This window comes from Xyrauchen texanus, chromosome 10 (assembly GCF_025860055.1).
Source record: "Xyrauchen texanus isolate HMW12.3.18 chromosome 10, RBS_HiC_50CHRs, whole genome shotgun sequence".
Lineage (NCBI taxonomy): Eukaryota > Metazoa > Chordata > Actinopteri > Cypriniformes > Catostomidae > Xyrauchen > Xyrauchen texanus.
In genome coordinates, this window is record NC_068285.1 from 39,265,815 (window position 1) to 39,289,118 (window position 23,304).

At 39.3% G+C, this 23,304-nt stretch overlaps 1 protein-coding gene across 1 annotated transcript; it reads left to right on the top strand.

The window, feature by feature from the left end:
- The first annotated feature begins 13,441 nt into the window (after positions 1-13,441).
- LOC127651017 (uncharacterized) lies at positions 13,442-23,304 on the top strand. The gene is made up of 4 exons (XM_052136713.1): positions 13,442-13,511; positions 20,752-20,939; positions 21,066-21,151; positions 21,346-23,304. The coding sequence occupies exons 2-4, from the start codon at positions 20,759-20,761 to the stop codon at positions 22,690-22,692; spliced, it is 1,614 nt and encodes a 537-aa protein (XP_051992673.1). The 5' UTR covers positions 13,442-13,511; positions 20,752-20,758; the 3' UTR covers positions 22,693-23,304.

Below are 23,304 nucleotides of genomic sequence, written 5' to 3' on the forward strand. Positions count from 1 at the left end.
GATAGTGGCAGTGATGACAAACTCTTTCACTTTCAAATAAAGTACATCACTTAAAGAGTGATTGCATCACTCAAGGCCAGCTAGAAGGCCTCGATTGGGACATATCCTAAAGAACAAGAACACATAAATCAATCTGATTGGCTGATGAATCTGACAATCTGACTTTAGTTGCTCATTCATTTGCACTTTTGAGGGATTCTGTGGAAATTCTGAAGGCCTGACGGTGTGGAGCTCAGACTCACTCGCTGTTTCGGTCATGTGATTTGTGAAACAGTTGTCACAATTTGCTTGTAAGCATCAAGAAATAAATTCTGACTGGATTAACTTTTAGTTTATCTCTATTTGTTTGTAGATTAATTAAGAGTGGGAAGCGATTAAAAATACATAGTCAAAAAGTGATTGAGAATGAAAGGATAAAAAATATAAATTTATTTGGCATGTTAGGCCAGCAGAGAAGGCTTTGCTGGCCCTGAGAATTCGTCACTGCCTAACCCTCAGTGGAGTAAAAATGTAATGATAGAGGGGAAAATGGAACCTCCGAATCACCTCGAAAGCCTTCCTGGTTTCAACGCGGTATCTGAACTCAGGTCACCCAAGCTGCTAACATGACACACACACATCTGATCATGCCACAGGGGAAGATAAATGCATGGAGCCGATGCAAACATGTCTGATAGGAGATGGCACTTGTCAGTGAGTCACATAATGTGGCCTATCCCAGGGTACTGGAACTTTCTTAAACAACATGCCGACCTCCAGTGTGGTCATGTTGATGTATTTGGGGTTTGGGTATTAGGGAAAGGGTCAGGGATAGCATAAGTTGGGGTTAGAAGTATAGCACCATCAAAAAGCTGAAACTGTGAGACATAAGTTTAATAATCAGCAAGCAACAGCTATCAAAAGCAAGAAAGAGACAAGAGTATGATGTAAAAGTTACAAAGGCAGTGGAAAAAATTATCTTGTGTGTGCGTGGCCTGCTATGAGGTCTGACCTCTTTGTTTTTTATTTATTTATTTTATCTAATATTCTGATATAGTCAGCGGACTGGAATTTTATGTACCCCGTGTCATTTCCAGATTATAATGCATTAAGGCCTCAAACCGTCTATCTGAGAATTTCAAAACCTTCCCAATGTTCTCTTGTTACACAGGCAGCTGTGTACACCACTATCACTTGATCATCCCTCCCTGGGTTTGTGCTGGAGTCTACAGCCTCTCTGGGTATTCAGTGGAAAATTTACATTGAGGTCAATGTTTTCCAGGTGCTATAACTAAACATTGCACCAACTTATTCAAACAAATTTGTGAACTGATGGAAGGCAGTCAGTAGAGAGCTTTTTAAACTGTTTGTTGTGCTAGGATAGCTTCTTGCCCATAGATGTGGGCCACAGATGCTGTACCAACATACTTTAGATTAAATACTGTGTTGTTTGATAGCACTATCTGTCTAAACAGACATTATTATGCATTAATTGGAAGAAATTATCCTTTATAGTGCCTGCCCATGAAAAACTTACTAAATGGACCAGAGTGTTGCAATGCAGTTGCTAAAGCTGGCATAAACACTAGCTGACCAGCGAGAGGTGTGTAATTCCTTGACCGACTGGACTCCCTGCTTAGTTGATGGATCCAGCAACTGGAAAGCACATCAAACATGATAGAATTTTTTTTTCAGTTACTCTGGCAGACACTTGTGGTCTCGTCAAATGACCAATGAGTTCCTTTTACTGAAAAACCGACAAGACGACATGCTGATCTGAACGTTTTCATCAGTGATTGTACTCAGCCGCATATCATCACAAACACAGATTGAAATCCATAGTGATTCTGTCACCAATAATTTTTCTGGGGTTCTCCGATAATAAAATCAGAAAGCGAAGGCAGAACAGTCTGTTTTTATTGAACATAAATTGTTTACTTCCTGAAAGATGCCAATGCATAAGCGTGTTCTATGGTAAGCCCCAAGGGGATAAATGTACAATCACATACATTCAAAGGGTAAAGTTACTCAATGAATCACAACCTAAACACTCCATTAAAATTGTTTATGTTCACGTGGTACTCCTGTTATAATTTCTGTGAGCTCCATGTGAAAGGGAATCGGAGAGAGTGCCTAGGCATTTATCCACACAATTTTGGAACTAGCACCTGAACTAAAATCAGTTTCTTGTGGAACTACATTATATCCCATTCTGATTATATTCCAAGCATAATTTTTCCCCCTGGGACTCGAAAGTAGGAACTTTATTGAAATAAGCTTTGACATAAGCATGTGACACTGTTGTGCTGGTGATGCCTGAACTTGAAGCAACAACAGCCAAGCAGACTTACCTCAAAACATAAACAATGGATGACTCAAAGAGAGATTTCGGTTGATTTTGATCATCCTGGGCCTCATTTCCCAAAAGCATCGTAGGCCTAAGTAGATGGAAGAATCTTAGCTTTGTGTCTTGTTTCCCAAAGACATTGTATTTTAAGTAGTTCTTTAAAAAAGCTGGTAGAGTGCTCTTGAGAAATCTCAGAGCATCATAAGGACATACAGATTTATGCTGACACTTGCAGGACAGTCGCAAAATTACACCTAATACAATTAAATACCTTTACTGTATCTACACTTTATGCTGAGACTTTAATATCAGGATACATATGATTTATTTACTTTATATTACAAGGCTAATAAATAATAATAATAATAATAAAATCATAAAATTGATAGTCATTATATGGATGAATAGATGTTGAATAAAATATTGAACTTACGTAAAATCGCTCCTGGAAAACACTCTTAACAGCTAAGATCAATTGTTATTGGAAAACAATGCCCTGTTTTGCTGTGGAAAACTTAATGTGGTCAAGATGCTCAACTGGACGCTGGAGAGCAAGAGCAGAGAAGAGACACCATCTGTAGTCAGCTGCATTTTGTTTGTTGATTTTTCATACCTTTGTTTGATCTTATGTGTGCTTGCAATAAACAATGCCACTTGAAACTATTGTGTATGGAGCTTAATAACACTGATTTCAACTAGCAATTCAATGAATGTTGTGATTTGTAGGATAGTATTACAGTATGTACACATGACGAATGGAAAAAAGGGCCTGCAGGTCTGGTTCAGTTGTTGTGGTGATGTGGGCATGGCAAAGCGACGTCTATGCAGAGTATTAAGGGGGTACATTTCCAAGCCTTGTTGGATTTAGGTTGTAATCAAACCTCCATTCACCAAAACCTGGTTCGATCCGAGGCTTTGTATTTGAGCTGGTATGGTGAGGTAAGGGGTGCACAGGCATATTGAAAATGATATTCTATTTGAAAAGCCTACAATAGCAACACTCAATAAAAGTTTTAACAAAGGTTACTAACCAGACTTTTAAAATGGCCGTTATCGGACTTCTGATGGCTGATGGCTGATTTTTTTTTTATCAACTAGAAATGTTTGCTGTTCTGACTCCACCCAAATAGTTGCAATTTGCAAGGAAAGTACCACCTCAGGAGCAGGTACTAAGAAGTTTCCTGATTTGGTTCAGGTTTTAGTTCCATGTGGAACTACTGTAGTTCATCCATCCATCCATCCATCGTCAACCGCTTATCCTGTGTACAGGGTCGCGGGGACTGTAGTTCATGTTGTGGAAAAATAGTGAGAACCTGAAATCGTTCCAGGAACTATAAAAAGTTCCTGCAGTGGAAAAACGCCTTCAGAGAGAGTTGGTACTTCACTCCACCATTCTGAATCGGCAAGAGACCTCAGTAAAACAATCTGTAAGTGTGACACCCTTGACAAAAATCATGTTAACTGGAATCGGCTACTTTGACAAAATTTTAAGGTTATCTGAGTGTTTTACCACCTTGCTATGCAGTTTCTAGGGTGTTCTGTGCTTGTTTATTGGCTGAAGTCAAAAGATCCAACCTCCAAGTTTCTATGATATTCTGATTTCTAGATATGGTTCAGTACACAAGATCACTATGTGTTAATTACTGAAGTTTAATACTAACGATTCAGGGTTTCTTCAAATCTCTTACCCTAAGTATGGGCAAGAGTTACAGCGATACTTGCCTTAGCAAGCACCACTAATGAGTCTCTGAGAGTCTTAACCTTCTCCTAAATCTGTATGTGTGTGCCCTTCACGGCACCCAACACACTGTTCCTCTCCATCCTCAGCTGATGAGAGTATGCCACACTCACACAAAGGAATCATTCATTGCCCTGACCAGTGTTGCTTATGTAATTCCATGATTAAGCAGTTGCATATATTATCAATGCAAAACATAACATTCTCTGTGGTTATGAATCTCCAGTGTACACAAGATCTCATTTGGGATCAGGGTACCAGTAGTGCATCATATAACCTGCAGAATTAAACCATTATCCATGTGTCTCTTGGAAAGTGACGCCTGACCTGAAGTTCAGTTCTGCTATTAGCATTGTAAGCCCTATTGTTGGTTATGTGCGTCACTGTGTTGCAAGGATACATTACAGCATTGTTAAATTCAGTGCACTTTACCCTGAACTCTTTGGCTAGATTACTGTTCTTAATGGCTGGCACTGAGAAACAGCTGTCATTTGGCCAGACAGCTCTAACTTGTTTGTTCACAACTGGCTCATTTTGGCAGAATTTGCAGAGATCTGTTAGAACAGTAGCTCTCAAATGGTGGGTCTTGACTCAAAATTGGGTTGCAAGTCTCTTCTGATAAGGTCACAAGCCTGGGATAATAGTTTAGAATTTTAATTTTGTTTTTATTTCAGCCTAGTCTCATAGAATGAATGTTACACTAACTACAATTTAGCAAACTGATTTTTACACTGGAATTAACTAATAATTTTATTTAAGGGATAGTTCACCCAAAAATGTAAATTCACTCATCATTTGCTCACCCTTGTGCTTTTCAAGATGTGTATTACTTTCTATCTTATGATGAACAAAAACAATGATTTTTGATGAGTCAATGATTTTTGAAATGGCATAATGTGTCCTTGATCAAAGGGAGGGGGGATGTGGGTAACAGTCAGTATCTGGTGTGGCCACCAGCTGCATTAAGTACTGCAGTTCATCTCCTCCTCATGGACTACACCAGATCCAGTTCTTACTGTGAGATGTTACCCCACTCTTCCACCAAGGTACTTGCAAGTTTCCAGACATTTCTGGGGGGAATGGCCCTAGCCCCCACCCTCTGATCCAACAGGTCTCAGATGCTCAGTGGGATTAAGATCCAGGCTCTTCGCTGGCCATGGCAGAACACTGACATTCCTGTCTTGCAGAACGAGCAGTATGGCTTGTGGCATCATCATGCTGGAGGATCATGTCAGGATGAGCCTGCAGGAAGGGTACCACATGAGGGAGGAGGATGTCTTCCCTGTAACGCTCAGGATTTGTGCACATAGACAACGTTGTTGCTGGTGATGTCTGGTAAGGACATGAGCGACCTTCCATCAGGCATACAAGCCCTCAGTCCAGCCTCTCTCAGTCTATTGCGGACAGTCTGAGCATGATGGAGGGATTGTGTGTTCCTGGTGTAACTCAGGCAGCTGTTGTTGCCATCCTGTACCTGTCCCGCAGGTGTGATATTCGGATGTACCGATCCTGTGTTGTTATAGTGGTCTGCCACTGCAAGCTGTCTTTCCTGTCTCGCTGTAGCGCTGTCTTAGGCGTCTCACAGTACGGACAGTGAAATGTATTGCCCGGGCCACATCTGCAGTCCTCATGCCTCCATGCAGCATGCCTAAGGCACGTTCACGCAGATGAGCAGGGACCCTTGACATCTTTCTTTTGGTGTTTTTCAGAGTCAGTAGAAAGGTCTCTTTAGTGTCCTAAGTTTTCATAACTGACCTTATTTGCCTACCATCTGTAACTGTTAGTGTCTTTATGGTCGTTCCACAGGTGCATGTTCATTAATTGCTTTCACTGAACAAGCAAGGAAAACTTTGTTTACACCCTTTACAATAAAGATCTGTAAAATTATTTGGATTTTTCTAAATTATCTTTAAAATACAGTACAGTGTCCTGAAAATGGTTTCTTTTTTTGAGGAGTTTATTTTTCAATGAAAAGTAGCTAAATGCTGCTCAAAAAGTCGCTAAATGTTGCTAGATGACGTCATGCGTTAATTAGCATATTCATGACGTCATCGTGTCGTATTTGCATTCTGACTTGTGTCAGCCCTTTACATCTGTTTGTTTCCCTCCTACTCTCTGTGCTCACATACTGTATTTTAATACAGCCGAATTCCCCAAAAAGCTGTTCTCATGTACATATTTGTTCTGTTTCTGTTGTCAGACAACGGAACGAGTATGAAATAGTGACTGAAACGCTGCCCATTATTATTACATGTTAACAAGGAGTTTAAAGGAGGATGCTCGGTATACTGCAGCCTTCAAAGGACGCATCCTACTAGCAGGCAGCCTTCGAAACAAGACACAGCGAAAGACATTCTGTCACTTCTAACTTTCTCTGTGAGTGATCATTTTACATGTAAATATAGCCAAAATCTAAATCACAGTACAGCCGTTGTCTTTAACTTATGTGTATGGTGATTTTGTCAGATGAAGTCACTGTTATAAAATCAGGATTGTATATATGTATATACATACACATGACTAATCTGTTATACAGAAGCAAGGTAATGTTGGCAAAGCAGGTGTAGAATGTTGGATTAATATAAATAGATTAAACTGTGTATTACACATAATAATTGCTCAATGGGGCAGTTTTAGAAGGCAATAGTTCAAAAAGGTAGTGTGCTGGGTGACTGGGTTCAAGAGTGACTTTTCCAGCCCTTTTTCTCACTCTGGAAGTGTAGAGTTCCAGACAGTTACTGAAGTGCAGAGGACAGACTCAATGACTGCTGAGCAGAACTGTATAAGCAGCACCTGTGGCAGGTTGAACTTCCTCAGCTGGCAAAGGAAGTACAACCTCTGCTGGGCCTTTTCACAATAGAGTCAATATGGGTCTCTCACTTCAGCTCCTGTGAGATGGTAGTGGGGAGAGCACTCATCCCTGGGGGGCACCAGTGCTGATTGTACATGTGCTAGAAGTGAATTTCTCCTGTCTCACTAGCTGCTGCTGTCTGTCAGAAAGCTGGTGATCCACTGACAGATAGACGTGAGAACAGAGAGTTGGTGTAGTTTAGTCTGGAGGATAACTGGGATGATGGTGTTGAAAGCCGAACTGAATTCCACAAAAAGGATCCATGCATATGTCCCTGGTCTGTCCAGATGTTGCAGGATATGATGCAATCCCATGTAGACTACATCATCCACAGACCTGTTTGCTCGATATGCAAATTGAAGGGGATCTAGAAAGGGTCCATTGATGTCCTTAAGGTGGGCCAACACCAGTCTCTCAAATTATTTCATGACTACAGACGTCAGAGTGACAGGTTTGTAGTCATTAAGTTCTGTGATTTTGGGTTTCTTTGGCACAAGAATGATGATTGAGCATTTGAACCAGCATGGGACTTCACACACATTCTGAGAATGTAATTGTTTGTTCACAGAATTATAGGGCAAGGCTAATTAAAATAATATCAATATTAAAAACTAATAGCCAATAATTAGGCAATAATACATAGGCCTAATAAAGTGTATTATTATAATTATTAATTTGATTTAATTTAATGTTTTGTTTTCGTTCTGGTCATTTTTTTTAATTTTTTATTTGTGTTCCAATAAAGGACATTGTAGCTTTTCTGCTAGTATTGTGTATTTATTTTCATTTAATACATATTCTGCATGAAGGGTTTGATGTTCAAAAGCATACTGAAATAACTTTACAGTGGAGAGATATTTATTTTTGCCATGGAGCAAACATGGAGCGGGGTGTCTCTAATCCAGGAGTGCGGAGCGAGCGAGGAGCGGGAAATGGATAACCCGGAGTGGAGCTGGAATGGAGTGATTAAAGAATGCTTTGAGCGCGGAGGGGAAATTATCACCCCTCCACTTCACTCACATACTCTGCTTGGAAGTGACTGGTTAACATGTATTCTTAATGGGCTGTGGTTAATCATTATTTCATACTTGTTCCATTGTCTAACAACAGAAACAGAACAATATGTAGGCTAAATGAGAACAGCTTTATTGTGAATTCGGCTGTATTAAATTAAAGTAATAAAGTATGTAAGCACAGAGAGTAGGAGAGAATCAAACAGAGCTAAAGGGCTGACACTAGGCAGAATGCAACAAGACTAGATGACATCATGGATATGATAATTAGTACATGACACCATCTATAGCTCCATTTAGCGACTTTTCGAGCAGGCTTTAGCTACTCTTCCTTTTTAAATGATTCATTTCAGATTCATCCCTCTATATTTGAAAGTCTTAACTGGAAAGTAGTCTGGACAATAACAAAATTTAGAGAAGTATCATTCAAAATACTGCAAATAATTTATCCCTTTAAGCAGTTGAACAATTTTATTTAGATATTGAAACATTTGTGTACATTTTGTGGAGTTACTAAATATTCTATAAATATATATTTTCTTCCAGTGTGTATACTCAATAATATATTTTTTTTTAAACGAGGTTAAGCAATATGGCAATTCTTTGGACGGTGTTAGAAATCAAAAAGCAAAAAAAAAAAAAAACCTTTTAAACCCCTTTGTATTAAACATTGCATGTGAGATTTGTCCTATTTTTGAGCGTGAACTAATTTTTTTTAACCTTTGGAATATTACATTTTTGAATTTCTCAACCTGGACATTTGCGATATATTTTTTGAAGCTTGGACTGATGTTTTATATTGCTTAGTTTTACCTCTGGCATAGATTATATACACACTGGTGGCCAAAAGTTTGGAATAATGTTAAGATTTTGCTCTTATATAATTGGTACTTTTATTCACCAAAGTGGCATTCAACAGATCACAAAGTATAGTCAAGTGAATAATGTGAAAATAATGTGAAAAATGACAATTACAATTTAAAAAAAAAACTTCTTAAACTACTTCAAAGAATTCTCATCAAAAAAAATCCTCCACATCCAGCAATGACAGCTTTGCAGATCCTTGACATTCTAGCTGTCAGTTTGTCCAGATACTCAGGTGACATTTCACCTCACACTTCCTGTAGCACTTGCCATAGATGTGACTGTCTTGTCGGGCACTTCTCATGCACCTTACAGTCTAGCTGATCCCACAAAAGCTCAATGGGGTTAAGATCCATAACACTCTTTTCCAATTATCTGTTCCAATGTCTGAGTTTCTTTGCCCACTCTAAACTTTTCTTTTTGTTTTCTGTTCCAAAAGAAATTTCTTATAAATCTTATCTTTACTGTTGTACATGAAACTGGTGTTGCGCGGGTAGAATTCAATGAAGCTGTCAGCTGAGGACCTGTGAGGCATCTATTTCTCAAATTAGGCCTTGTTCAGACTGCCACTAAAAATCGGATTTTTTCCATATCCAGATTGTATCCAGATGAGATTTTGATAGTCTGGACAGCAATTCTGATTAAAACCACATCTGGAGGGGGTTTCAAATGCGATTGAAATCTGATTTTTTTCAGATGTGTCTCAGTCTGGACACTCTGGCTGCTCAAATTGGATTTCAAATGGCCTTTAGCGTCACTTTTAACCTGACACACAACGATAACGGCTGTGTCTTGTTTCGAAGGCTGCGTGCTAGGTAGGACATGCCATTTGAAGGCTGCAGTATACAGAGTGTCCTCCGTGAGATGCCTAAGACTTAAACAAGTCTCATTTAAACGAGACGGCCTTCGTAGGACAAATGGAAACGGAACATAACATGGTTGCTATGACAGCACGCCACTCTTTAACAAGCGGGAGCACTTTGAGTGAGAAGGGAACAAAGTCCCTCTGGAAGGGAATGTATGAGGTACATTTTAGGTGAGTTATAATGATGTAAAGAGAAAAGAAAATAGATTTTACAGGTGTACTTTTAGTCTAATACTTTATTTTAAATATATATGAATATAATTATACATATTATATATGTATACTACTGAGGTACTTCAACTTGGGAATTAACATTCCTTGTGTTTGAACATCATATTTACAGGCAAATTGCTGTTGTTATTTTTTTTTAGACATTTCCGTTGAAGCAAAGAATTGTGGGTTGTGAGTGCCCATGAATGATACACCTCATGCATCCTCCGAATTCCTGTGAAAGAAGGTTGCATTCGAAGGCTGCATTCAAAGTGTCCTTCTCGCTTTTCTGAAATGGGACAGCCTCGATGACATATGCGGTTGAGAAATGCGACCTCCGGAGGACGCAGCCTTCCAAACGAGACACAGTCAACATCAAAAACCGGCGACTGCAGCACGTAACATCCCAATATTTACCAATCTTCTACACCGTGACAGGACAGGGTGCTTTTTTGGAGAGCGAGATGATGCACCTCCATTTTTACCACATCTGTTTGGAAAGCATCGTAACGTGGGTAGGCCTAAGTCATTACCAAAGCAACCCATGCAGATAGGTTGGATATGTCAAATGCGCAAATCTGATTTGATCACTTGCAATTAATAATGTGGATAGTCTGCCTGAAAATATCTGATTTGAGAAAAAAATCAGATTTTCCTGCAGTCTGAACATAGCCTTATGGCTCCTACACACTACACGTTACAAAGACATTGTATCATGGTACCGTTCATATTACAAAACTGTCTGTCTTGTCACTGAAGTCGTAGCGTTTTCAAATTAAACTATGAATCTGTGACAGGGGTGAATACATTACAAGACATTAAATTATTGACGAAACCCGACGACCCTGCCTGGACTCGAAATTACATTTCACAACAGAGAACACGCGAAAAGTGATACGAGATACGAAAACAAATGCATGATCATATGTTATGCATTTAAGAATATGATGTGCATGTTTGTAATCATATATTTTATTGGTTACAATATGAAAAAGTACCTCCAACTGAAAAATCTACCTATTTGCTGACCTGACTGACCAAGAGAATTGGCAATTTCTCTCCAACTCTTCTCTTTCTCCACCCGGTTGTGGTACAGTTCAGATTAAACATCAAATAGGCACTGGTGCTCCTGTCAATGTTCCACTAATCTTTTCCCCATTTCTTCGGTCCAATTAAAGTTTCTTGATACCACAGCCATACTAGTTGATGTTCTGTTGCAGGTACATCAGGACTCCTCCCACTGAAACTTCCCATGCCCTGTTTCTTGCTCTCTCATTGGCTATAGGTTAACGCTGCAGTTGTATTCAGTCAAAACATATTTCACATTGCGCGATTTAGAGTCGCAGATATTTAACATTCTAAATATCTCGCTGACATCGGCGATTCTCTCAAATCGCGTCTTTGAGAGTTCATACATTGCGATCGTTGCTCACGGGAGCGAGCTTCGATTTGCCCACAATTTCAGGCTTTTGCCAGCGATCTCCACAAAACTGTTTACGAGCGAAAATTGGGCTTAAAATCGTGTAGTGTAAACTCTGCATTAGAGACTCTGATGTACTTATTCTCTTGTTTAGTTGTACATCTGGCCTTCCACCTTTCTTTCTGTTCTTGTTAGAGCCAATTGTTCTTTGTCTTTGAAGACTGTAGTGTACACCTTTGTATGAAATCTTCAGTTGTTTGGCAATTTCAAGCATTGTATAATCTTCATTCCTCAAAACAATGATTGACTGAAGAGTTTCTAGAGAAAGCTGTTTCTTTTTTGCCATTTTTGACCTAATATTGACCTTAAGACATGCCAGTCTATTGCATACTGACAACTCAAAAACAAACACAAAGACAACGTTAAGCTTCATTTAATGAACTAAATAGATTTCAGCTGTGTTTGATATAATGGCAAGTGAATTTCTAGTACCAAATGAACTAACTCAAGAATAAGGTGTTGGGAGTGATAGCTGCTGGAAAAGGGGTCTGTCTAGATTTGATAAAACATTCTTATTTTTTCAAATAACGATGGTGCTGTTTTTTACATCAGTAATGTCCTGACTTTATAATTATACTTTATGATTTTCAGTTGAATGCCACTTTGGTGAATTAAAGTGCCAATTTCTTTCCAAAACAGCTAAATCTGTACATTATTCCAAACTTTATATATTTATATATATTCACATTTGTTGTGAGTTTGTATGCATCTAGGATACTATATAGGATATAGGATACTAAACAATTCTCACCAATGCAGGACCTTTAATGTACAGTGGGTGGCGGCAATGGGACATTAAACCCAGAAGAAAAGAAAAAGAAAAAGAAGAAAAAGAACAAGAACAAGAACAAGAACAAGAACAAGAACAAGAAAAAGAAAAAGAAAAAGAAGACGCTAGTTAATATTGAAATTGAAGTAAATTCCGAGTCTTCGCTTCGCTTGACGACAACGTTGGGAAGAGTTTGTACTGGTCGATAGATACTATTCCTTGCTGTTATTGTTGGAATACTCGTTTATGTAATAGGGTGAGATTTAGAGGTGGCATGTCTCCTATATAACCTGCTATCACTGCTCAAACTAATGTTGTATAATTTAAAATATTCAGCTTGAAAAGTCTTAGATTGCTAGTAAGTGAATTATCCTTGTCTGCTAATTATTGCAATGTGGAGTATTGAATCCCATGAATATATATCAATACCCGTTTTAATTGTGTCCTTCACTTCGTTGGTTTACAAAATGTGTCTCAGTTTAAGCAAGTGGTCACAAGGGTCCACGTGCATTGTTAGTTTAGAATGTTTTTAATGTAAATTAAGTCTACATTTTAGAATATTTATTTACATTATTATTATTATTACAAAATGGCCTACTCGGTTTATTGCTGTGATTTGTTTGTTTGTAAATGCATTGTTTTGTTTTGTTATTGTATGCATTAAACATTAAAGCAAATTCCTTGTTTGTGAAAACTTACTTGGCAATAAAGTCAATTCTGATTCTGATTTGCATAGCAATAAAAGATCATAGCCTGAGATTAATTTTGTACAGAAAACGTAATTACGTTTTCAGGTATTTAATCAAGAAAAATCACTGATAAAGACATGGAGGAATACCTGTACCTCAGAACTAACAGGTCAACATTATCTTCATAACATGTCAATAAATCACTGTTATCTCTTTCTTACACATACTAATTAGCATTTCCTCGATATTTGGCTCCCAAACACAGTGTCTTCATATGATTCCTAATGTCCCATCTGGTCAATTAAAAAAAAATGGTAATTAATGGCAAAATCATCTGAACCTGTAGTAAAAGATGTAAATATCTAAGTGACTGAAAGTAATGTACCTGGAACGTTGATCGGTCAAGGGTCAATCCAGATGGAAGAGCTGCAAATGAACAATGGGAGCAGAGAGCTGTAACTCTACCAGCTTATGACATATCATTACTATTGGCTTTTCGGTGAAAAGGTGGATAAATAAGACCTAAGAGGAAGATCACTCAAGGAACCTGATCGGGTGTAGCGCGCCACTTGTTTCCGTGGAGACATGAGCACTACGCACAAGTGCGCACTTTCACTTTCACTATTCAACAAGGACAGTTGAGAGAGTGTTACTTTTGTACCTCACTCTGGCGAACAAAACATTTCTACATTTATATCAGCGAAAGGTACGGTTTTTTAATTTCTAAGTGTTCAAATAGGCCTACGTCATCAACAGTTATGCATTTATCGTTAAATTACTCTTTATTGCATTTAAAAATAGCTAGTGGCTGACATGCGATGCTTTATGATTGAACGCTTGTTGAAAAACAGGTTTTCCACGTTTCGTGCTTCTCTGAGAAGGTTGCAAAGTTTCCAGTCTTTTTGCGACGTGTACGTTTTTGCATCGATCAGCGCTTGGCGATTCAGGATAGTCAGTAGCTTATTTACAATCTATCACCCCTTCTACACTTGCAAGCGAGAGCTGTCCACAATTGCGTAGTTCAGTTGAATGTGGAGCTTTAGTTTGTCGCGTGGTTTGCTTGCATTGTAGTAGTGGCGTTACCCTGATGCGACGTTTGGATGGTCATTTTGATCTTTAAGGTGGGAAACGTTGTGGTGGAGGGGGCAGAGTATGGTAGTATTAGGGGAATTCACTAAACAGTGAAAAAAGCTCCACTTTTGTGTGTGTTATTTCAGCACATATACAGTATCTCACAAAAGTGAGTACACCCCTCACATTTTTGTAAATATTTGATTATAACTTTTCATGTAACAACACTGAAGAAATGACACTTTGCTGCAATGTAAAGTAGTGAGTGTACAGCTTGTAAATTTGCTGTCCCCTCAAAATAACTCGCACAGCCATTAATGTCTAAACCGCTGGCAACAAAAGTGAGTACACCCCTAAGTGAAAATGTCCAAATTGGGCCCAATTAGCCATTTTCTCTCCCCGGTGTCATGTGACTCGTTAGTGTTACAAGGTCTCAGGTGTGAATGGGGAGCAGTTGTGTTAAATTTGGTGTCATCGCTCTCACACTCCCTCAAACTGGTCACTGGAATTTCAACATGGCACCTCATGGCAAATAACTCTCTGAGGATCTGAAAAAAGAATTGTTGCTCTACATAAAGATGGCCTAGGCTATAAGAAGATAGCCAAGACCCTGACACCGAGCTGCAGCATGGTGGCCAAGACCATACAGTGGGTAAACTGGACAGGTTCCACTCAGAACAGGCCTCGCCATGGTCGACCAAAGAAGTTGAGTGCACGTGCTCGGCATCATATCCAGGGGTTGTCTTTGGGAAATAGACGTATGAGTGCTGCCAGTATTGCTGCAGAGGTTGAAGGGGTGGGGGGGTCAGCCTGTCAGTGCTCAGACCATACACCGCACACTGCATCAAATTGGTCTGCATAGCTGTCATCCCAGAAGGAAGACTCATCTAAAGATGATGCACAAGAAAGCCTGCAAACAGTTTGCTGAAGACAAGCAGACTAAGGACATGGATTACTGGAACCATGTCTTGTGGTCTGATGAGACCAAGATAAACTTATTTGGTTCAGATGGTGTCAAGCGTGTGTGGTGGAAACCAGGTGAGGAGTACAAAGACAAGTGTGTCTTGCCTACAGTCAAGCATGGTGGTGGGAGTGTCATGGTCTGGGGCTGCATGAGTGTTGCCGGCACTGGGGAGCTACAGTTCATTGAGGGAACCATGAATGCCAACGTGTACTGTGACATACTGAAGCAGAGCATGATCCCCTCCCTTCAGAGACTGGGCCGCAGGGCAGTATTCCAGCATGATAACAACCCCAAACACACCTCCAAGACGACCACTGCCTTGCTAAAGAAGCTGAGGGTGAAGGTGATGGACTGGCCAAGCATGTCTCCAGACCTAAACCCTATTAAGCATCTGTGGGTCATCCTCAAATGGAAGGTGGAGGGGCACAAGGTCTCTAACATCCACCAGCTCTGTGATGTCGTCAAGGAGGAGTGGAAGAGGACTCCAGTGGCAACCTGTGAAGCTCTTGTGAACTCCATGCACAAGAGGGTTAAAGCAGTGCTGGAAAATAATGGTGGCCACTCAAAAGATTGACATTTGGGCCCAATTTGGACATTTTCACTTAGAGGTGTACTCACTTTTGTTGCCAGAAGTTTAGACATTAATGGCTGTGTGTTGAGTTATTTTGAGGGGACAGGAAATGTACACTGTTATACAAGCTGTACACTCACTACTTTACATTGTAGCAAAGTGTCATTTCTTCAGTGTTGTCACATGAAAAGATATAATCAAATATTTACAAAAGTGTGAGGGGTGTACTCACTTTTGTGAGATACTGTACCTGCGTCTTATTCACTAACCACCAACAATCTATTTAGCAGACAAGTGTTGAACTTGCAATGCGTTTTGAGCTTTTAAAGTATTTGTTATTCCTTTCTGTGCAAACACACTTCCTTTCTATTTAAATTAGGCTCATTGTAAGTTGCACTTCATTAACAAAAATTTGCTCAACATGTGTACATTTTCTTTTGATCATATGTGCAGTAATTTGTCAAAAAAGGATTAAATTATGGAGAAAAGCATTATAACCTGGCATATATCAGGATGCCAAGCAGTCAAGCACCCTTTCGGCATGTTAAAGAGATGATTAAGGTGTCTGGATCACAGCAGTGCAAGTGATTCTGTACAGTCCTGGCAGAGTGTGTCATATCATGGTGATCAGCGGCATCCTCCGGTGTATCACCCAGAATCGTCCCGCAACAAGACAATTACACATCCAAATTACAGTTATGCATACATTTTGTGGGTGTTTGAGCTGATAATGTCTAGGCAGATAATCATGTCATCCTAAGACCTTGACCAGGCTATGTGCCCAAGGTTCCTACGACCCCTTTCAGGGACCAGGTAGTGAACCTGCAAGCGCTGCCCCGGGAGGAAGCAAACCCAGTCTATTCATTGCTGTATCCGGTACGTGCTTTGCGTACCTATTTGGGCCGCAAACAGAGCTTTAGACTCTCTGAGCAGCTCTTTGTTTGTTTTGGTGGACAGCGGAAAGGGAATGCTGTTTCCAAACAGAGGCTTGCCCACTGGGTAGTCGACGCCATCGCATTGGCCTATCGGACCCAGGCTGTGCCCTCCCCCTTGCGGGTTCAAGCACACTCTACAAGAAGTGTGGAATCCTTCTGGGCACTGTCCAATGGCACCTCTCTAGCAGACATCTGTAGAGCATCAGGCTGGATGAAACCCAATACATTTGCAAGATTCTACAATCTCCGAGTTGCGTCGGTTTCGTCCCATGTTTTGTCAGGTCTGAGCATGTAGAACTCGGTAACATGGGATGACTGACCGGGTGTACCACTTGCGCAAGCGCCTTTCCCCTCCACTGAGGCGATTACGTGTGCTCTCTCTCCCAGGAAAGTCACAAGGCTCACGCTCCCTGGATGTTTCTCTTCCCCAGCCCTCTGGATTGCATATTCAGCTGAGGAATTCCCGACCAGACCCACTATGTGTACTAACTACTCTGTACTGGAATAGGTGTTCCACAGGGTTTGGCCGTCACGGATTAATCCCCCTGTGATGTATTTTCCACGGTTTGGTCCTGTTTGCCCTGTCAGGTGGACCCACGTCTCCCTTGGGCAGTCCCTTCTGCCCCTGTCACCATGTTTGTAGCAACTCCTCCATCGCTAGGTAGGATCTGCCACCACGCCACTTCCACATGTGGCCTGAAAACGTATGTGACGTATTTGCCACATTTTCACCTCCCCCAGCCTGGGCAGGATGTGGTCTCTGCGGGGTCTTTTCCCCCTGAAAGAATAGGACTGCAAAAGAACGTCTTCCCCGATGCGTGTTATAGCTATATGGCCCCAGCCGCATCTAACACTCTGTGAGGAGAAACATAGAGAGGAAATGGCAAAGGCTGGCACGGCCTGCTCCCATGCTTGCCACGTCACTTGTTCCCACCCCTCAAGGGAATCCTCAGATACCGGGAACCTAATAAAAACAATATGACATCTTAGTGGGGCATCGGGGAGGGTTAGGTGCAGTCTGATGTTCATGCTCCTTTGGTATGCTACAGCTTGCTGCACCAGCATCAGCAGATCACATAACATGGTTCAGTGTAGGTGACGCTATTGATAGGGACCCTTTGTCACTACAATCAACACAACGTCGAGTGAGTGACAGAAGGGGAATGTCTAGGTTACTAGTGTAACCCCCGTTCCCTGATGGAGGGAACGAGACTTTGTGTCCCCCTTGCCACAACACTGCACCAAGCCGCTGTAATGGCCGAACCGTATTCTCGGCACCTCAGTGCAGAACCTGACTGAACAGATGCACAATCCCCGCCTTTTATACCCACATGTCCGGGGGCAGGACATGCAAATTCTGTTTGCCAATTTGGCATTGGCCTTTTTCATATTCAGAGGTATCCGAGGCTCAGTATAAGATTTCACTTTGCCTACCATTTTTCCCAACTTAGATCCATAAACCACCGACTGGTGATCACTGAACGTTTCTAAGCACGGCACGAAACGGTTACAGTAGCATTTCTATATGAGCATGGCACGATCATAAACCTTCTTTGGTCCAAAATTCTCGGCACATACTCAACCGTTCTGTTGGAATGGCTTTAGGACATGGTAATGTGGTAACTCATGATTGTCAATTTTCCAATACCACAGTAACTTATAGTGCTTTTAGTTGTTTCTAGTGGGTTGAGGATAAGGATATCAGTTTTGTGTCTACCTCTCATCTGATTTTAGATCACTATCGGTTCAGTTAAGGTAAATTGTTTAGTGTAGGAGGTACGTTTTACTTAATAAAATCTCCAACTAATATTTGCCTTAAAAACCATTTCACTCCCCCACGCTGGACATTTCACTGAGAAACTGCAGAAAAAATACCTGTACTAAGGCACGTAATTTAGTTTAGCAAAAATGTTGCCATGGTCACATAATGTTCATGAGACCAGGCTGATTTAAAAAAATACTGCGATATAAAATTTTGAGATACTACAATAAGATGCAATAAATATAATGCTGAAATATATACAATATAAATAATACAATAATTAAGAGTAATAGTTCAATGAAATAGTGACAATGAATAAATAACCATATCTGTCACTTTGCCGTGTTGTGTGTGAAACGTCATATATTGAACACAAGTTTTTCATATACGTCATACCTCTCACACTGCATCGTCCCTAACCGCAGAATCAAGTTTGTTTTGTTACAATGTTCGTCTAGTGTTTCCCCATCAACCTGTGATGACATGACAGTGATGCTGAAGTCTTAAAGAAGCAATTGGGAATTGGTTGATGTGATCAGCCAAATTATACTGTAAAACCAACGCTCGAGTAATAGGAATTGAATGTAGACCGATACCGATCGGTGGCCGATCAATAGTAGCATCCCAACTTTCTTCCAGTATTATTATTAATTCTCCTTCTTTAATTTATTTATTTTATTTTTATTTTTATATATTTATTTCCTAATTTTGTTCTGAATATTTTATTTCTTCATTTATTTATTTATTCATCCTATTTCATAATTCTTTTTATTTTTTTTATTATTTTATTTTTTATTTAGAGAAACAGGGACAGCGTACAATAAACATTAACCTCAAGGGGAAAGATGCATAGTACCAGGTTTTAGCTCAAGAGCTAATTTCCACCCGTAGTCCCTGGGCAGGCTGATGTTATAATAAAATCCATAATATATCATACATACATGAATAATGAAATTTACATTGACCAAATAAATAATAATAAAAAATTCTAGTCATTACATGCACAACATCGGTCACATATGGGTGCAAAGTTGATTTGACAAAAGCCATTTCTTTGCCAGACGTGAGAATGTGTAAAAGTTTGTACTTCTTATCAACTCTATAGGCAACATATAATGAGGAGGCATGGCTTTCACATTGTGGCATAGCTTTTGAATCCATTTTTGACATTTATGTATTTATTAGGGCTGTCAATCGATAACATTTTTTACAATTTGCATACAAATATTTGCTGAGAAAGCCCCTCATATAACAATAATTCAATATATAATGATGAAATAATTATACATAGTTATCTTTAAATATAAAAAAATTATATATTTATATATATAAATAAAATAAAAACATATTCAGATAATTTTTAGCTTTAGAATACAATGTATTGTTTACTACCATATTATTGATCATATTGGCATACAGTTTACAGCAATCCATTTCACAAGTGAATTTGTCAATCAGTTGGAGATTTATTTTGAGGGCATGTTTAAGAGCCCGTCAAAGTACACCTGCGTCAGACATATTTTTAGAAACAAGCCAGGGGTATACATAGTACACAATACTACAGATATATTTTACAATAATGCCAAGACATTATATTCATTACATAGTGCAATGATTTTCAATGCATTGGAGTTGTTGGAGTATTTAAATAATATTTCAAGTCTTTACAAAAAAGTGCAAATAGGGACTTTATAGACATAAATTTACACATATTTATAAAAAACTTGCCAAGAAAAATAAACAGATTAATCAGGAAATATTAACTTAAGTTATCAAAACTGTGAAAACCAAATAAAACATCTTTATAAAGCAAAGAAAAATTTGTTAAAATAGAGGTACGTACAAACAAACAAAATTTTCTCCAAAATACTACAGCGTGGACACATTCCCAAAAAAGGTGAGGGCAGATTCATCTACAGCATTACAGAAGGAGAAAGTGGATCTATTTCAGAGAGCATGTTTCTTAAATAAAGATTGACTGGGTAAAACGGTGTAACAGTTTAAAGGACACCTCATTAACCTTGTTGGTAATTAAATATTTGTGAGGTAAAGACCATACGACCTGCGTCAGACATGCTTGTGTCACGCGACAAACTCGGGTGTGTTGCGTCATAAACATCAAATGTTTAGGTCACTGTTTCAAGTTAAATACAGTTTAATACTCAATCTTTAAACACATCTTGAGATCCCTTAGTTCGCATTTGCGCTCCTTCAAGTGTTTTGAACGCAAGAACGTAATGCATGTTTGTGTTGTGTGTCCGCTGAAGGGTTGTTAATGTTTTGTTCACTGTATTAAACTGTGTGTTGCTCACACAGCTGAAGTTTCACTTACTGCCCTCTGGAGTAAACAGGTGGTACTACAAGCTTGAATTTCTCAGGAATTTCTGATGATTAATTGCATTAATTTTTTTAACACATAATTTTTTGTAAAATTAATCGCACATATTTTAACGCGTTAAATCGACAGCCCTAGTATTTATTTAACCTTTATGCAGTTATTTTTTTGTTTTAACAGATTTAGACCTGTAGACAGGTGTAATTCAGCCATTAACAATGATTATTTTACTGGTGATGTAAAAAGAAAAAAGTATAATGTTGCAGACATTAACTGATATTTTGTGACGCCACTCTTTACTGTTTTAGCCTAATCATGGACACAGATGGAATGGTTATCGAAGTTATTGGGCTTCCAGACATCGACCCAAAAAGCATGATTGACAGATTAACCGTGCACTTTCTGAGGCGCAGTAACAAGGGTGGAGATGTTTTAACAGTGATTTATCCAACCTCTACCAAAGACCAGGCGTATGTAGTCTTTGAATCAGCAGAAGGTATGAAAACTTTGCTTAATATATTCAAAATATTTTTCCTCTTGTTTCCTCAAGTGTTTTTTCAAACTTTTCGAGCAATATCTGAATCCATGAGTAAAACCCCTTGTTTTTCTTTCAATATTTTAGTACCTGGAGTTTTGGAACACCGTCATCTTTTGGAAGTGGAAGGTCAGTTTTACCCACTGGATGTTAAAAGGGTACATCGGCCTCAGGTAATGCTGTTTATTGGTGATCCTTACTTACACATAATCAATTTACTGCAAATTAAATACAGTTACCAGTGTTTTGACATTTTAATTTTTGCATTTGAATATTTTGTTCTAAATGATAAATGTCCAACTTAGAAGCATGACAAAGATATTTCCTTAACATGATTGTGCATATGTTCATGTTTCCATTTTCTTAGCTGGACATGCCAGTTGAAGCATCCCTCAATGTGAATATGTTCTCCAGACAGAGAGAAATCCAATATCTTCTTGAAAGCAATGGCTTTAAGGTGTCAGAGCCCAGATCAGGTGAGCTGCATTTGGAGGGCTCCTTTTTCAGACTTAAACTCATCCATTCAAAACTCATGCAGCTTCTGGATCAAGAAAGCCATCTTAAGAGAAAAACACCTCTGCCTTACACTAATAGCTACTCAAATGGCTCTGTCTCCAAATATCACCCCAATGAATATGAATTCATACATAAATCCAAATTGAGACACAATCATGCCAATGGCAACTCAATGTATGCTGGGGCCAGTAGCCCATCTACAGCAAGAACCTCAAGATCCCCAGAGTCTCCAAACAGTCTGCCACTGTTGCAGCCTGCCTCTCCACTGGCTGGAAGCTCAAGCTCAGGAGGCTCCTTTAGCAGTCCCTCCAGGTACAATGATGAATCCAACGTAATCTGGAAGAGCCCTTCTCCCAGGCAAACTGAGTTTTCTTTCTCTGTGGAACCAGATGTGTTTAGATACACAGTGTACTTTGAAAAAGATGTTATTAAAAAAATTGAATCCGATCACAGCACTCATATTAAGCATGATGATAATTCAGAGGTTTTTATTGTCAGAGTCTTGGGAGGGGACTGTAAGGAAGCAGGTAAGAAACTGTCTTACTTCATGCAGGACATCACCTCATCTCTACGAACACAAGAAATAGAGCTGAATAAATTTGGTATTAGTCAGAAGAGACTAATTGTTCGTGAAATGCACAAGCTCAAAGACATCTACAAAGTTTTGATTTGGCTGGAACAGGATGTTATTAAAGTGGTGGGATCATCAAAAGACAGCTATGAAGTGAAGCAAAAGCTTCTTGGATGTGTGGTTGACAGTCCTGTGCCTAGCCAGTTGGCGAGGAACTCACAATTGCGACGCAGCAACTCTTTACCAAGGCAGCAAACAAGGACTAAAACTGTGAATGTTAGCTCAAGACGAAGTCCTGACACTGTGCTTCAGGATGCTACTAGTAGTTCCTCCGCCTCACAGTCTCAGTCTGGGCGAGACTTACAACAGGATAGAGGTCGTCAGTTGTCTAAACCCACTGCTCAACATGGCAGGCCACGTAGCGCTTCTGAGTTCCGAAATAAAAATCAAAACAGAGTAGACAGACCGCTGCCAACCAATGGTAAGAAGGATTTTACACCCCCTAGTGGAGTCAAGACATCTAAACAAAGCCCAGCACCTAAAATTGTTCCTCCTTTGCAGATCCCTGTTGTTGACATAAAATCAAAACTTCGCAAAAATCAAAAGTCACAAATTTCCCACGTATGAAATGACTGAATCTTTATTGTTAAACGCACTTATAATTTTGTCTTGGAGCTTTTTAAATTTTGTTTTAGAAAAGGTTAAATTGGTCTGACACATTATAATCCTTGCACTTAACTCAACTTTAAGAGAAGTACGAGACTGTTTTACTACTGACAATTTTATTTGCTTTTTCACAACTATTTAAACTCTACACTCTCCTGAGCACTTTGAAACAATGACTGTGATTATTTTTGTAATTATTGTATCACATATGTTATAAAATAGGAAATCCAAATAACTTCCATTATCTACATTTTTGTATTTGCTGTTGTTTACCTGTCGAATATATTACTTTAGTGTTTACAGTGTATGCTCATTCTTTTTCTTCATTGATGATTTGTCAAGACTCCCTCTCATTACCATAGAGACAGGTCTCCACTGAATGAGGAAGTGCCTTTTTCTGCATTCTACAGGATGTGAGGCTGGTCCTGTGGTTGACTTAGGGTCATATTTAAACGTTAGCATGAGAGAAATACATTAATGTGGATAGTGCTACTGTTTGTTCTTTTTGATCTGACAAATACTTAACAGATTTATTTTGTATTCATTGAGAATACATGTAGTATTTCTGTAAGA

Coding starts and splice junctions, on each gene's coding strand:
- LOC127651017 (XM_052136713.1), top strand. CDS start 20,759: ATGGACACAGATGGAATGGTTATCGAAGTTATTGGGCTTCCAGACATC. Junction 20,940..21,065: donor AGTCTTTGAATCAGCAGAAG/GTATGAAAACTT, acceptor TCAATATTTTAG/TACCTGGAGTTTTGGAACAC. Junction 21,152..21,345: donor AAAGGGTACATCGGCCTCAG/GTAATGCTGTTT, acceptor CCATTTTCTTAG/CTGGACATGCCAGTTGAAGC.